Source organism: Crocodylus porosus, unplaced genomic scaffold, assembly GCF_001723895.1.
Source record: "Crocodylus porosus isolate Cpor-Errol unplaced genomic scaffold, CroPor_comp1, whole genome shotgun sequence".
NCBI lineage: Eukaryota > Metazoa > Chordata > Crocodylia > Crocodylidae > Crocodylus > Crocodylus porosus.
This window is the reverse complement of record NW_017728947.1, coordinates 52,660,570-52,676,723: the sequence shown is the minus strand read 5'-3', so window position 1 is coordinate 52,676,723 and position 16,154 is coordinate 52,660,570. Positions and strand designations below refer to the sequence as shown.

The 16,154-nt window shown below is 44.0% G+C and overlaps 1 protein-coding gene across 1 annotated transcript in view; it reads left to right on the top strand.

Moving 5' to 3' along the window:
* Positions 1-16,154, top strand: part of STARD9 (StAR related lipid transfer domain containing 9) — a 211,932-nt gene that overhangs the window by 122,569 nt on the left and 73,209 nt on the right. The window contains exons 14-16 of the mRNA XM_019551344.1: positions 2,463-2,540; positions 3,383-3,457; positions 4,762-4,941. Coding sequence (XP_019406889.1) covers positions 2,463-2,540; positions 3,383-3,457; positions 4,762-4,941 — 333 coding nt within the window. The remainder of the gene's footprint in view (positions 1-2,462; positions 2,541-3,382; positions 3,458-4,761; positions 4,942-16,154) is intronic.

Genomic DNA, 16,154 nt, shown 5'->3' with positions numbered 1-16,154 from the left:
ATCCTTCTTGAAGTACAGTGCCCAAAACTAGGCACAGTAGGCCACTGCTGCATATAGGGGAAGTATCACTTCCTTGGTTCTATTTGCCATGCATCTGCTGATAAAGTGCGGTTAGCTTTGCTGATGATTTCGTCACACTGACGGCTCATGGTCATCTTGGAGTCCCCTATGACTCCAAGATCCCTTTCCGTTTCTGTGCTGCTGAGAGGGTCACTTCCCAGCCAGTAGGTGTGCTGGATATTTTTGCACCCTGGGTGCAGCACTCTGCACTTGTCCTTGTACTGCATCCTATTGTGTACTGCCCACTTTTCTAACCTGTCCCAGTCTGCCTACAATCATTCCCTACCCTCTGGAGTGTGCACTTCACCCCACAATTTAGTATTGTCCGCAAACTTGGACAGAGTATACTTCACACTCACATTCAAGTCACTAATGAAGACATTGAAGAGTACAGGTCCAAAGACTGAACCCTGTGGGACCCACCTACCCACATCCTTCCAGGTTGATACCAACCCATCTACTACCTCTCTCAGTGTGACTGCTAAGCCAATTTGCCACCCACCAGACCTTGTAAACATCTATGTCACAGCCTCTTAATCCTTGCTAAAATCCAAGAAAACGACATCCACCTCTACCCTTGCGTCTAAACATTTTGTGACCCTGTCATAAAACAAAACCAGATTGGTCAGGCATGATCTACCTGCTACAAATCCATGCTGGTTTCCCTGCTGCATTCTTTTTCCTGCTGGACCCCCACAAATATGATCCTTCATAATGTTTTCAAAGACCTTTCCAGGGATGGAGGTGAGACTGACTGGCCTATAATTACTTGGATCCTCCTTTCTCCCCTTCTTGAAAATAGGGACCACGCTGGCCCTTTTCCAGTCCTCTGGGACCTGACCCAAGTGCCACGAGTGCTCAAACAGCTGTGCCAGTGATTCTGCTATGACACCAGCCAATTCCTTCAGTACTCTCAGATGCAGCTCATCTGGGCCTGCTGACTTAAACACACGCAGTCCACCCACATAGCTCTGTACCAAATCAGCGTTGATGGCTGGTGTCCCTCTGATGCCTATCTAAGGACCCATTAGGAGATTTATCTTGAGCCCTGTTCAGGAACACCGAGGGAAAAAACTCATTGAATAGCTTAGCCTTGTCTCCCCTGTCTGTCACTAATTGCTCATTTTTGTTCAGCAGGGGTCCTATGCTGCGCTGCGCCTTCCTTTTACTCCCTACATACCTAAAAAAGACTTTTTGTTGTCTTTAATTTGTGTTGCCAGCCTCCACTCTGTTGTTGCTTTGGCTTTTCTAACTACCTCCCTGGAAGTGCGGGCCAAGTAGGTATATTCCTTCTTGGTAGCTTCCCCCTGCTTCCACTGCCTGTATGCCTTCTTTTTTGCCCTTAGGCTCCCCTGGATTTCCCTGTTTAGCCAAGGAAGATTTTTAGCTCCTTTCCCCCTTTTCCCTAGTACTGGAATAATCTCCCTCTGTGCCTGAAAGATCGCTTCCTTTAGAAATGACCCCCCTTCCTGGACTCCCATCTCGCTAATACTCTTATCCTGCAGTGTGTCATTGACTGGACTCGTAAGTGCACTGAAGTTAGCCTTCCTAAAGTCAGGCACTTCCACCCTACTAGTTATCGTACCCACCCTACACCATATGGTGAATTTGATTGATTGGTGGTCACTGTCTCCAAGGTGACCACAAATCTGCAGCTCCCCTACCAGGTCCTCCCCCGTAGCCAACACCAAGTCCAGCAAGGCATTCCCCCTAGTGGGACTGTATACCTCCTGCATTAGGTGAAGATCCTGCATGCAGGTTAAGAACCTATGTGAACAGTTAGATTTGGCTGACTACTCCTCCCAGCGGATGGCAGGGTAGTTTAGGTCCCCCATGACAACCACATCCCTAGACTGTATGGCCTCTCAGAGCTGCCTCAAGAATTCCAAGTCTAGCTTTTCCTCTTGGTGTGGTGGTCTGTAGCAGATCCCCACCACTAAGTCCCTTTCCCCTCAACCTCCATGTATCCTAACTCACAATGCCTCAACTTTCTCCTCCTCTGATCCCATTTTGATTAGGGTAGCTGTATAATGCTCCTTTACATAGCGAGCAACCCCGCCCCCTTTCCTCCCTAGTCTGTCCCTTATGTGCAACATGTACCCCTCGATGTGTACCACCCAGTTATGGGTAGGGTCCCACCAGGTTTCCGTTAGCCCCACTAAATCAAAGTTATTATCTGCAAGCAGAAGTCTGAGTTCTTCCCCATGTTCCTAGCATTAGTATAGAGGCATTTGAGCCCTCCGAATGGTGCCTTGGGTACTTACCTGGGATGTACTGCTGCATGTCTTGTCATGTTTAGTAATAGACTTGTTTTGGAGCAAAAATATTTAAGGACATTCATTGCTTTCTTTCACTGTATTATTTATATGTAGATTTTTAATATTTGTCTCTTTATATTGCAGGATGCAAATGTAAAACTGATTCGAGAACTGCGAGAAGAAATCGACAGATTAAAAACTATGCTAATAAGCTTTGAGCTGGTGTGTATAAATTTTTTTTCAACTGGACCCATAGTGATGCTTTCAGTAGTTGCAGAAGCAGAATTGTCTGTATTACACCTTGATAAATATATGTTAAATGTAACCTCTTCATTCTTTGAAGAATGCCCCTGTTGTGTCTAGGGGGTACTACTTGCCTTCTGCCATCATCTCTTAACAAATCCTCAGTGTGAGCTGTTGAATGTTTATTAGAAGGGATTTCATTTCTTTTTTTAGGTAGGTAAGCTTATTGTGCTAGCCAGATAAATCCCTGGAATGAAATTTCCACTCCAGTATGTGGTCCGGAAGCACCCCACTAATGAGACAGAGATGCAATATTAATAACTATTGAAGACCACTGCCACACTTGTCACAATCTTCTTCCAAGAAAATGAACTAATAGATCGTGAGTAGTTTTAGGTTCCCAGGAAGACAATACTCAGTTAGAGAAGATTTTTGAGCCTTTATCTAGCTAGCATTCTTTACTGTTTCTGGTGTTTCCTCCTTCATGGAACTGGATATGAATTTTGTCATTTTTGTTAACCCTACATCTTACAATAAAACCCTCCATGCTGGATGAGATAGAAACTAACTAGCTTTGAGCTCTGCCACATGAAAGTGACATTGTGGAAGCAGTTCTTAGCCATTCTTTCACAATGATTTATAGGTAGTAACTAGTGGAAGGAATTTAATGAATAAATTTGGAGGGTAAAATCAAATGTCTGCATACCTGTCTTTATGTTCCTGTGCTTTGCCTTCCTGAAATCAGTCTTTGACACATATGTTTGTCTGACTTATGGGTAAGGAAACAGACACAGAGATCTTTGTAATGTTTATTTGTTCAGAGGAACTCCAGTCCTTCATGGAGTGATGACAGAGATGGAAATCTGACAGAATTAGTTCTTCAGAATGAAATGAAGGTAAGTATATTCTCTTTGGTTCCTTCTGCCAGCTTGGTAAGGGTTAATGACATACTTTTAAACACCAGCAAAAATTATCCCATAGCAAACTTTTCCTGCTTGCTGTTTCATTCATTGACAGTTTTTCATAAAACTTTCAATCTGTTAAATACCAGGTGCCCGCTCTTCAGTTCTCACTATTGCAGTGAGCATTTAAAATGTTCTTAGTAGCACCTGGAATATCAATCCCACCTCTTTATTTAAGGATTGTTTATAGTGTCCCATTGTAGTAGCCATTGTAGTAGCAAAGTGCTTTTCAGATAAATTAGATATATGTGATAAAGTCATGAGTGGATTTGAAGAAATGTTTTACCCTTTTCTCTGGCATCATTAGGAAGAAATATAACATTAAAAGTAGAACTGTTCTGTGTTGTCAGTTTTCTGTGAGATATTAGCTTCTGTGCTCCACAAGAATGCATGCGGCCTATGGTCCTGTAAAACTCCTAAATAAATGATGTTCTGCTGAAAACTCTGCCTCTCACTGAACAGACAACCTAGACAGTAGCAGTGCAAGCTTCTACACACTACCCTATCAATTACCTTACAGCCTGACTGAGAAGGATCCATCTAGGATAGCGGGGGCATTATTTATGTTAACATAAATAAGATAGAAAATAGATTTTTGTCTGCACCCATTGTTGTCACAAGTAGCACTTGAATTTGACAGAATGAGTCAGTTTTGCTCTTTTCGCTTGCCAGCCCATAATCATGGAAGAAACTAACTAGTGAAAGCAAATTCTATAAACATCAGCAAGGGAGCAAAAAAAATCTTTACCATTTGTTTTAGAGAAATATTTAATAGCATTCACTATTTGGAAAGAGCTTAGTGAGAAAATGATTTTTTTAAACAATTTGGTTCATTTTGAAAAATAAAAGTCAATAGTGTCCATTAAGTTTGCTTATCCTGTTTCAGTTGGAGACCTGTCTAGTAAGGTTTCTGAAAGAACATGCCAGACATGGAAATAAATTTGTGAAACTTGTCCTTTAGAATATGAACTGAGATAACTAACATATTTCACACACACACAAAAAAAAGCCATGAAGTTATCAGATGGAAATGACAGCTGATCACCACTGACTTGTATATATTTGAAGAACTTTTTTTTAAAGCTTTAGAACAGTATATAAGAATAAACGAAGTGGTTTTTTTAAAGGTTAGGAAAATATGCTGACAGCGTATCCTTTTATTTTATTTAAGGTAAGCATTTTGAATGGGTTTACAGCTCAGCTTCTCTTTAAGTTAACTTCTTCTGACTTTCCTAAAGATTGACCAGCTGACCAAAGATTGGACCAGTAAATGGACTGATAGGAAAGCCATCATGGAAGAGTATAGCGTTGATATCAACAAAGAAAAGGTTGGAGTGACAATAGATTCCAATTTACCTCATTTAATGGCCATGGATGATGATATCCTCAGTACTGGAGTTGTGCTCTATCATCTCAGGGTAAGTCACCTTTGCCATTTCATTTTTTTTTAACTTACATCAGATACAGTGATTTTTGGGATAGAGAACATGTTGGTGGCCAAACACCATTAATTATCAAACAACAAGAAGCTGTGTCATAAGTCATACTGATAACAGGAAAACAATGAAAGCAGTACAACTGAAGGGGGAAATCAGATCTTCTTCACCACCTGTCCTATAACAAGCAAGACAGTTGGTCTAAGTATTAAGCTGACTTCTATCAGTGCATGTGCAAAACTTGCTGGAAAATCTCCACAGATAGGCATGAGCAAACTAGGTGCTCAACTACACAAAATAGATACTGAAATAGCCACTGGCACACTAAATGGGTGCATGACTCCCTTGTAGGTCCAGTCAGTTGTGTATGTTCCAAAGTGTACTTGCAAAATTAGAAAAGGAAATTTAAAGTTTAGTTTATGTATGTGGTATATGGTATATGGTATTCTTACAGTATAGGTAAATAGAATGGTAAACTGATACTGTAGTAGTAGATTGTTCTCCTATATGGGCACATAGGCACCAAAAACTTACTGTTCCAGGCAGTGATCTCCTCAGACATGCTGTGCTACTCTAGATATGCTGTTTCCCAAATCTGAAGTAAGGTAGCTGTGTTTGCATGGTGCCATACCCAGGCTGATCATTCTCTGTACATTGCAAACATGGCTTACCTGCTTCCAACTTACACATTGGAACAGTATAGCATGTGTGATGGTAGTGCTGCTAGGCTTGGTACATTTGTGTTGTAGATATCCCCTATAAATAATGACATTTTCACAGTCTAAACTTTCTGTTAGCTCCATAGGGTGAATCTCAGATGAGCAGTTTAAATTAAGTCTTAGTTTTTCATTACAGTGAATGAATGGTGTCCTTTGGGTCTTTCTGAGCCCACTGAAGTTGATCTGGGTTTAGCCATTCAGTAGGCACATCTACATGTGCACTTTAATGCACAGTAGACTAATTTACTGTGCAGTAAAGCATCATTTTCTGCACATGCACAGCAATTGGGTGACATAAACTAATTTACAGCACCATCAAATAGTTGCATCAGACTAGAGTACTATCCAATGTGTGCTTAAATGTACGTATAGGCAGTGATGTTGGGATTATCTTACTCTGGCTCAAATTGCACCAGAGTTTATTCAGTTGCATTAATTGCACATGTAGACACACCCAGTAAACCCAAGATTTCACCTCATCTGTTTCCATAATGTCAAATCTATGTCACTTCCATATCAAGATTCATAGAAGCTCAAATAAGTGTGGTTTGGGAGGGGAAAAAAAACAGAACTCTTTTTTTTAATTCACCTCAAGATGAAGTTGGATTCCAATGTTCTTGCACTGTTTTAATAAAGTCAAGTTCTGCTGTAAAAATTCTGTTTCAGCCTTAGTATAGAATGAGTGTTTGGTAACTGTTATTTTGGGTGCCTATGAAATTCTACATGCAACAAACACCTTTTCCCTGTAAACCAGCTGCTGAAAACTCAAGTGTTCATTATATGAGAAAAGTCTAGTAAGAGCAGGTTCTGCCACTTACCTAGCTAAACCGAAAGTAAAATCTGAAGGAATTCACAGGGAGCAGAACAATGAGCAGGCTCTGCTCCCTAGCTGTTGCTATTCAGTATGTGCTATTGTGCAAGAAAATATGGTATATTCAGGCTTCTGCTAATAGAAGGACCCTAATCCAGAGATAAACATCTAATCCAAATATAAACACACATTTTATGTTGTTTTGGGAAATTTGGGTTTTTTTGTGTTCCATTTAAAAATAGTTGGACTGTTCAAGCCAAAAGTAATACTACTTCCCTATGCTTCATTCTGCTTTAAATCACTCGAACATCAGTTAAGTTTTATAGGGCAAGATTTTCAAAAGTGAGTCATGCATTTACAGGTCAGTTTCCCTCTTGTTGTCCATTTTTGAAAATGAGACTTTGGGCTCCTAAATCAGTTAGGGCCAGGTTTTTAAAAATAACCAGGCACCTAAACATATAAAACAGTGTTTTGTGAGATTTTCAGAAGGGCCGACATGCCTAACTGACTAAAATCCGTGTGAGCTCTGTGCTCTGTAGCACTAGTTTTCTGTCTCTTTCAGTCAGTTCAAGGTCTGTCACTATAGGAACAAAATCATGAGAACCGCAGTGGTTGTTATATTATTCATTGGTGTGACATTTTCACAGACATTGAAGTTATTTGATGTTTATAGACTGTTTATTTTCTTGATATAAATTTACTAACCCAGTTGTAAAATCAAGCCAACTGTTCTTGAAAGCTTCCATAACAGTGCTATATGTTGAGATGGCTTCAATTCAGGACAAGCGTGCAAGATTTGAACGAGCAAATCCTGCATCTTATATTCTTTCATTTCCATTTCTACATTAACTCTTCCATTGTTCTTAATTAGTCTTTGAGTAATGAGCACCTTTTAAATGGTGAGAACGCTTTGCTTCATTCACATACTGAGACTCCATTTATTCTATCTTAATATCTGTTAATTGCCTCAGAGGAAAAATAAAGAGTCTGATGCAGCAAAATTTGCTTTAGATGCCTGTGAGCTTCCCTCCCCCTCCAAAGCCATTCTAAATTAAAATTAAATGGCTTTGAATATCATCAAGTGCATAAAAGGCTTTGGGGCACAGTTATAGCAGTTTCAAGGTGGTAAAAAATTTGTTTGGGACTCAGGTTGCTGTTACACAAAAGCATCTATGCTCTCAGTTATACTGGGCTAAGATGCCTGAAAATTGGGTGGTAATAACCAGAAACGAAGCAGGGCAGAGCATTCTAGTGAGCAGGATGATTCAGTAGTTCCCATCAGCTTTGCTCTGTTGAACATGTAATAGGAGTTTACAACCACATGAAAGGCTACAGTATAAACATCTTTGCACTCTGTTGGAGTCAATCGTCTGTGGGGCACAAGGAATGTAATTTATTCCTCTCTGTTTCCACTTTTCTGTATTCAGCTAATGTCTGCTAATTCCAAGACAGTTTAGGTCTCTACATTGTATTTCAAGAAATTATACATTTAATGACTAAACCATCCCCACACAGTCATCTTTCTGGATTGACTTCAGGTTCAAAGGGCCGAGCTTTCAAATGATCCTCTATATGAACACACACCATACATAGTTGGAAGCACAGAGGGGTTTTGCCTCAGAGTTGGTAGGTGCAGGAATAGAGGTCCATTTGAGAATTTGGCCCAAGATTTATTCATTGCAAAGATGCACGTTTCAAGAGTTAGTCTTGCATTTTCATTTGTCTTTTTTTCACACTTGGAAATTGTAGCCTAGACAGACAATTGTGCTTGTGGATATATTTTTTAGTGAACCTGTCTCTGAGTTTGAAGTGCCTGATGTTTTGGCTGAATTAAATATGTACACAATAACCTTCTCTGTCATCTTAAACAGATTTGCCAAACTGCACTTGCACAGTTTCAGCATATTAGTCTCACAAAAAAAAGATTAATTACTTCTGTGATGCTGTGATATCACCAAGGTAGACTCAACCAAAGGTGTCATCACATGGCACGGGTTGCATAGGTGTTGCCACCAGCATATAGTCTGCCACATTGTGTTTTTTCAGTTGTTTTAAAATAAGTGATGAAGAAGTCAGTATGTCAATATTCTTATTGAATCTTGACTATATTAATCCTGACTTTATTCACAGAAAGTAAACACTACTATTTAAAACATGTTTTTAACCAGTTCCTCCATATTATCCTGTACTCATTTGGAAACCATAAACTATTCCACATTACCTAAAATAGCTTGATATCCATTTTAGTGAAGAAAAGATAGTTATAAAGATCGCCAGCAGGGCTCTTATCAATGTCTCTTATTAAGTCTCTCACATACACTAACATCTTTGTCCCCTCTTTCTTTGCTCCTAGATGCTGCCTTTTCTTTTCTTTGTACTTTGCATCTTTTAGACTTTGTTTCCTTCATCTGAACACCAAGAAGGTAAAATATATTGTGCCTCTCTGTTTTTGTGCTCATATGTATTATGGCTTTGCACTGTCATCTTCTACTTTTTTTTAGTGTAAAAACAGCTGTCTTTGAAGCTAATTGTGCAAACAGCATGCTGTCCTGTTATTCTTATTGCTTCTTAGCATTGTGTGTTCTAATCAACTGATTCCCACCAGCATTCTTAGAAATGCACTTCATTCAAAAGCTTATCTAACTTTATTCCAACCATGCAGTTGGTCCCATAAAAGATATCCTCAAAAAGAATCCTTGCCTCTCTTCAGTGACAGAAGTCTCTTTTAATTTTGATGTTTTTACTACTTATATTCAAAAGATTTTATAAAGATCAATGACACACTGGTAACAAAAGGCAACTAATAAACATATGTCCCCCCTTTTTTGATTTGCAGTATAAATTTTGGGATCTGTTTTATTTGTTGAGAAAGGATTAGTGCCTTTACATTGCAAAGTCTTTTAAGATTCAGTATGCTCCTAAGAATGAAGCAAAGAAATATTCCCTCACTGAGAAGTGCTGCTGTTTCCGTAGTAATCTCCAGGAAGATCTGTTTCTGTTCATGGAGCTTTGGAATGAGGACATTTACACTGTGAAACACTATTTGTGTACAGTAGATGAAAGTTCTTAAGGTGTTATAGTGAAACCAGGGTGCTGTGAAATCTTTCTAAGGGTGACATGAAATATTAGCACCTACACATGATTCTCAGAGTAAACCCAAAGATTTCAAATAGGAATCTGAAGCATCAAAAAACACCCTGACCTGCTGCGGTTCTGCTGAGTTCTTTGCAACAGAAGAATTGTTCTGTTATTTTTCCATTGTCAAAAAAATGCCACCTAAGAGTGCAAGGTGGCAAAGGCCTACAGCAAGGCAGCAGCCTTAGATTTTAGAAGGGCGGACTTCAATGAGCTAAGGAGAATAATTGGGGAAGCACTGAGGGGAGGGGAGCCAGGTGTCCAAGAAGAGTGGTCGCTCCTTAAGGAGATGATCCTCCAAGCCCAAAGGGAGGTAATCCCAACACGGATCAAAGGGATTGATCAAAAGGGGCAGGAGGGCGCAAAAGCCCCCATGGGTCACCAGAAGCATCCGGGAATGTCTCCTAGCTAAAAGGGAGGTGCACACTCAATGGAAGGAAGGGGCCATCACCAGGGAGGATTATACTGCGGTTGCTCAGGGATGCAGGGGGGCAGTCAGGGAGGCCAAGGTGGGGGTGGATCTGGGACTAGCTTTCTGGATCAAGGACAACAAGAAGTCATTTTTAAATAGATAGGGGGCAAAAAGAAGGTTCCGGGTAACGTGGGGCCCCTGCAAGACATGCTAGGAAATTTGGTCGTCACACCAGATGACAAAGCTATCTTACTTAACGATTTTTTTGCCTCCATTTTCTTGAGCAGGGACTGGAACAGCCACCCCCCCTCTGGGCCCCCCCTTAGAACCTTGGGGAGGCGCACCTAGGCCAAGGGTTAGTAAAGAACTAGTTAGGGAACTTCTGGAGGGACTAGTTGTATCCAAATCTGATGGTCCGGATGATCTCCACCCCAGAGTACTGAGGGAATTAGCTGAGGTCATTGCAGGACCCCTGGCATGGCTTTATGAGCACTCGTGGTGCTCTGGTGTGGTGCCAGAGGACTGGAAGAGGGCCAACATGGTTCCCGTATTCAAAAAAAAGGGAGGAAGGAGGACCCAGGAAACTATTGGCCAGTTAGTCCTACTTCAATCCTGGGTAAGCTTTTTGAAAGAATTATTCTGACACATGTCCACGAGGGGCCAGCAGGGGAGATTATGCTTAGAGGCAACCAACACGGGTTCATTAGAGGCAGGTCCTGTCAGACTAACCTGGTGAGTTTCTACGACCAGGTCACCAAATCTGTAGATGCAGGGATAGCAGTAGACATAGTCTTCCTGGACTTTCAGAAGGCCTTCGACACTGTCTGTCACCCCATTCTCATTAAGAAACTGAGGGACTGTGGTGTTGACACCTACACAGTCAAATGGGTTGCCAACTGGCTGGAGGGTCACACCCAGAGAGTGGTAGTGGATGGGTCATTTTTGACCTGGAGGGATGTGGGCAGTGGGGTTCCGCAGGGCTTGGTCCTCAGGCCTGCACTGTTCAACATCTTCATCAGTGACTTGGACGAGGGGGTAAAAAGCACCCTGTTCAGATTCGCAGACGACACTAAGATGTAGGGGGACGTGGGCACGCTAGCAGGAAGGAATAGGCTACAGTCAGACCTAGACAGGTTACAGGGGTGGGTGGATGAGAACAGGATGGGATTCAACACTGAGAAGTTCAAGGTGCTGCACCGGGGGGGAGAACCAGCACCATACCTACAGGTTGGAGAACTCCCTTCTTGTCAGTACAGAGACAGAAAAGGATCTTGGAGTCATCATTGATGCCAAGATGAACATGAGCCGGCAGTGTGGGGATGCAGTCAGGACGGCCAGCCACGCCTTGTCATGCATCCACAAATGCATCTCAAGCAGATCCAAGGAGGTGGTACTCCCCCTCTGTGCGGCACTGTTCAGGCCACAGCCAGAGTACTGCATTCAGTTCTGGGTGCTGCACTTCAGGAGGGAAGTGGACAACATGGAGAGGGTCCAGAGGAGGGCCACTCGCATGATCAGGGGCAGCAGGGCAGGCCTTATGAGGAGAGGCTACGGGACCTGAACCTATTCAGCTTCCACAAGAGAAGGCTGAGGGGGCATCTAGTGGCCTGTTGCAAACTAGTCAGAGAGGACCAGCAGGCACTGGGGGAGTCCCTGTTCCCCCATGCACTACCAGGAGTGACCTGGAATAACGGTCACAAGCTGGCAGAGGGTAGATTCAGGCTAGATATCAGGAGGCGCTATGTCACAGTCAGGTCAGCTAGGATCTGGAACCAACTTCCAAGCGAAGTGGTGCCGGCTCCTACCCTGGGGGTCTTTAAAAGGAGGCTAGATAAACACCTTGCTGGGGTCGTTTGACCCCAGCACTATTTCCTGCCATGGCAGGGGGTCGGACTCAATGATCTGCTCAGGTCCCTTCCGACCCTACTAACTATGAAACTATGAAGAGTTGGCCTTTTCTGAGGGGTGCTTTGCATCTAATGAGGGATGCCTTGAGTCTAAAAAGGTTGAGAACCACTGACAGGTATGATTTTTTGATTTTCTAAATCACTTCTCAGTATCCAGGTTTCCCATTTCAAGGTAGAAGAAACAATAATTATTAAGCTAGGAAAGAAAATCTCTATCCAGACTATTAAATAAATTATAAAAAGTTTTATGGGCAGTCACAGCTCTAATTTGGTCTGGTTCCTGTCCAAGAGAAATAGAAAGCCTTCAATTTGACCAGCAGGGGGCTTTGTCTGTGGAATTTGTCCATCTCAAACTCCTCAGTAGAGGATTCTGTAGGTATGGAAATTTTAGGTTGTTCTCCTATATCAGAGGTGCTCAAGTTCTTGCCTTCAGACCAAATGAGGTCTGTGAAGCCTCGGCATCCAACTCAATGGGCTCCCCGTGGGCTGGGAACTTTTGTGGCAGGGAAACAGTGGCAATTAATATTGCCACCCCTCCCCACTCTCAAATTCCTAGGAGCCGTGCAGCATGTTGGAACCAGGCCATGCCCGGTTCCTCCCAGATGGCTACATCGGAACTAGGCTGCGTTCCCTTCCCTCCCCACGGCCAGGTTGGAGCTGGGCCGTGCACACTTCTCCCTGAGGGGCTGGGCCACACTCCCTTCCCCTGCATTGTGGATCGGGGTCTGGTCATGCCCCCTGCTGCAGGGGTGGGTCAGGTTACCTTCCCCCACACACCTGGATCAGGGCGGATCTGCCTCCTGCCACACTATGCACAGCTAGACTAGTGGCCACTGATGCATCGCCAGAATACAGGTCATCCCCTGGGTGAATGGCAGGACCACCAGCCCCCTCAGTCAATCAGTGGGGAGGGGTGGGGCCACCACAAAAAAGACCACAAAAAAACTGCTGTTCCGTCCATGAACCCCACGCCGATGAACACATGGCACCCTGTGCAATGAGGAAAAGCAAATGCTAGTTTCAGCTGCAAGGCCGTTCAGCCAGCAAGGAGCCCCCTGTCGCTCCCCCTGCATCATGGTTGTAGAATGTGACATAGCAGGTGTGAGGTTCAGCCCCACTCGACCCCCACTGGGATCTGGTGTCACTCCAGCCTGGCTCCATTCCTGGCAGCCAGGGGCACAATGCTGCACAGGGACCTCGCCTCCCCACATCACCATTCAGCATAGACACTGGGCATCTGGAAATCTGACCTGGCCACATTCTGGTCAGAGCTGAGCTAAGTAGGGTCAGTAGGCATTGGATGCCTGTGGCAGTGCAGCCAGCTGCTCACTGGGCCCCTCCTTTCCTTCCCCAGGAGACAGACAGGTTTGCCTGTCCTGAAGGAGGAATAATGGCTTAATGAGCTGGCCCAGCTGCCCAAGTGCCTGGAGGTCCCTCTGCCCAAAGCTCCCCCTCCCTGCACAGCAGGACACTCCAGGGACTCACCACACTGCTCTGTGGGTGTGCAGACTGTGACAAGAACAGAAGGAGGAGTGCATTCCATTGATGGAAGAGGGCAGGCCAGGAATCCCCAAGGTGAGAAGGATCAAGACCACTGCCATGAAGAGGAAGCAACAGGTAGTGGTGGTTGGAGACACCCTTCTGCGGGGCACAGAGAGATCCATTTGTTGGCCTGACCTGTTTTCTGGGGAGGTCTGCTACTTGCCTGGACCCTGGATCCGAGATGTCATGGAAGGATTACCAAGACTTATCCAGCTTTCTGACTACTATCCCATGTTGCTCATCCATGTGGGCGCCAGTGATACTGCCAGGGATGACCCTGAGCAGATCAAGAGTGACTACAGGGACCTGGGTGTAAGTATGAAGGGGGGAAGGGCTCAGATGGCATTCTCCTCAGTCCTTCCAATCAAAGGTAAGGACCCTGGCGAGAGCAGATGCATCCTCCAAATCAATACATGGCTGTGCAGGTGGTGTCACCAGCAGGGATTCAGCTTCTTTCATCATGGGATGTTTTTCCAAGAAGACTTGGTAGAAAGCGACAGGATCCACCTGCCAAAGGGAGGGGAAAGTATCTCTGCAGACAGGCTTGCTAACCTAGTGAGGAGGACTTTTAACTAGCTTTGCTGGGGGATGGAAAACAAAGCCCTGAGGTAAGTGGTAGGCCTGTGCAAATAGGGAAGTATTCAATTCAGATTTGGATTCAGCTGATTCAGAGGGCAGTGATTCAATTCAGAGATTCAGATCACTCTCCTGAATTGATTTGGCCAAATTAACTTTGGAAGATTCGGAGAGATTTGGTGATTCGGATCAGCCGGGGAGAGGCAAGCACAGCCAGGCAGCTGCAGGTTCTCTCACAGCTCCTCTGGCTGTGCCTGCCTCTCCCTGGGTGGGGGAGGCAACAGGACAAGGCCCCATGGCTGCCCTGCCCAGGCCCATCCCCCGCCCAGTCCTAGCCTAGTCCTGGAACTTAAAAAAAAAAAAAAAAAAAGCCACGCTCTCACCAGCTGCGGCAGCAGTGATCAGGGGCCTCTGGGCACTTGTGGCAGAGCCCTCCACACAGTGGGGGGCAGTGGGGATCACCCAGCCCCACCTGGCACCTGCACGCAGCATGAGGCAGCAGGGATTGCCACTGCACCTGCATCAGCGCTGGGTGCGGGGGCTCTGCCCTGCTGTGGCTTGCCAGTCGACCTGAGAGTTGTGGGATGTAGGCACGGCAGCACTGGGAGCGGGGGCTATGACCTGCTGTCACTTGCCCCTTTTTGCCTAGAGCGAACTGTGCCCGCATCCTGCCAGCCCCTGCCCCGGCTAGGCAAGTGGCAGCAGGGCATAGCCAACGCTCCCAGTGCTCCCGCACCCGCATCCCATGCCCCACTGTCTCCTTCCCCGAGTAACAAGCCCCCCGCCCTCTCTACCCCCTTCCCCAACCCTAACAGACTTACCAGCTGGAGGCAGTTGTATCGGCTGCCTGTTTAGTCTATGGCCGAATCCCTGAAACAGCTGAATCTTTTCTGAAGCTTTTCCGAATCAATTTTGATGCTTCCAATTAATTCAGAGCTTTTAACTGGTCTCCCAATTCGATTTGGATTCAGAGATTCAATTCCCAAATCAGGCCAAATCTCCTTCATATCAAATCACCTACTGAAGCTTCACACAGCCCTGGTAAGCAGGGAAGTGGGGGACCAGGAGGAAAAGGAAGTAGGAGCGAGCAGCAGAGGAGGCCATCTCATTCTTCCTGGGAAAGTAGCGCAATCAGCTAGTCACCTCAGGTGTGTGTACACAAATACGCGGAGCCTGGGAAACAAACAGAAAAAATTGGAAGTCCTTGCACAGTCAAAGAACTGTAACGTGATTGGAATAACAGAGACTCGCTGGGATAGCTTGCATGACTGGAGCATGGTCATGGATAGTGTGGAAGAAATCAAACTTCGCGTTGTGGTTGAATCAGAACTGACGGAGCCAGCTTTTCTTTATTTAAGGCTATACTGTGATCACAGGGAGGATTTCATACAGCAAGGGGAATCACCTGCTTGTCTGTTTCAAAGCAATCCTCTCCCTCTCTAAGTTTTCAAGCATTTTTATACTTAAGACAGATAAAGAGGAAAAAAATACGACCTTGGAGAAACTAAAACAAGTTTACTTAGTTGGACATCTGTGCACAGGGTAGTAAGACATGCAGGATTCCTTATTTTAAAACATGTAACTGAAATAAGCAGTATCAGCTCTTCTGGTCTTTGTCTGTTTTTCTAGTCAAGTAGGCCAGAAGCCTGACTAAATTTATTACCACATTCCCTGTGTTTTTTGTTTTGTTGTTTTTTCTTTTCTTTTTTCTAACAAGTTAGATATTTATAGCCATTACCCTTTCAACTTCTAGTTTTTCTTTCTCTTTACTTTCTGCTATTTCAAGATACAAATTATATATTTAGTTTCTGGTTGATGGGCTATTCCACATTTGCTTGGCAGCACAACTTAAGCAACATTGTACTATCATAAACACCAGGCATACTCCAATAAAAACAACAAACAATATCAACAAACTATGAATGACAGAAGAGCCTAAAGAACTGAAAATAGAACTAAACCAAGAACTCAAATTCCAACTATCTGACTCATGCAATTTAGCTGCTTCTTTTTGAATATGTTTACTTAAATCCTGGATTTCTTCTGAATTATCTGGAATATTGTCACGGAGGCACTTGGGTTCTCCGTGCCTA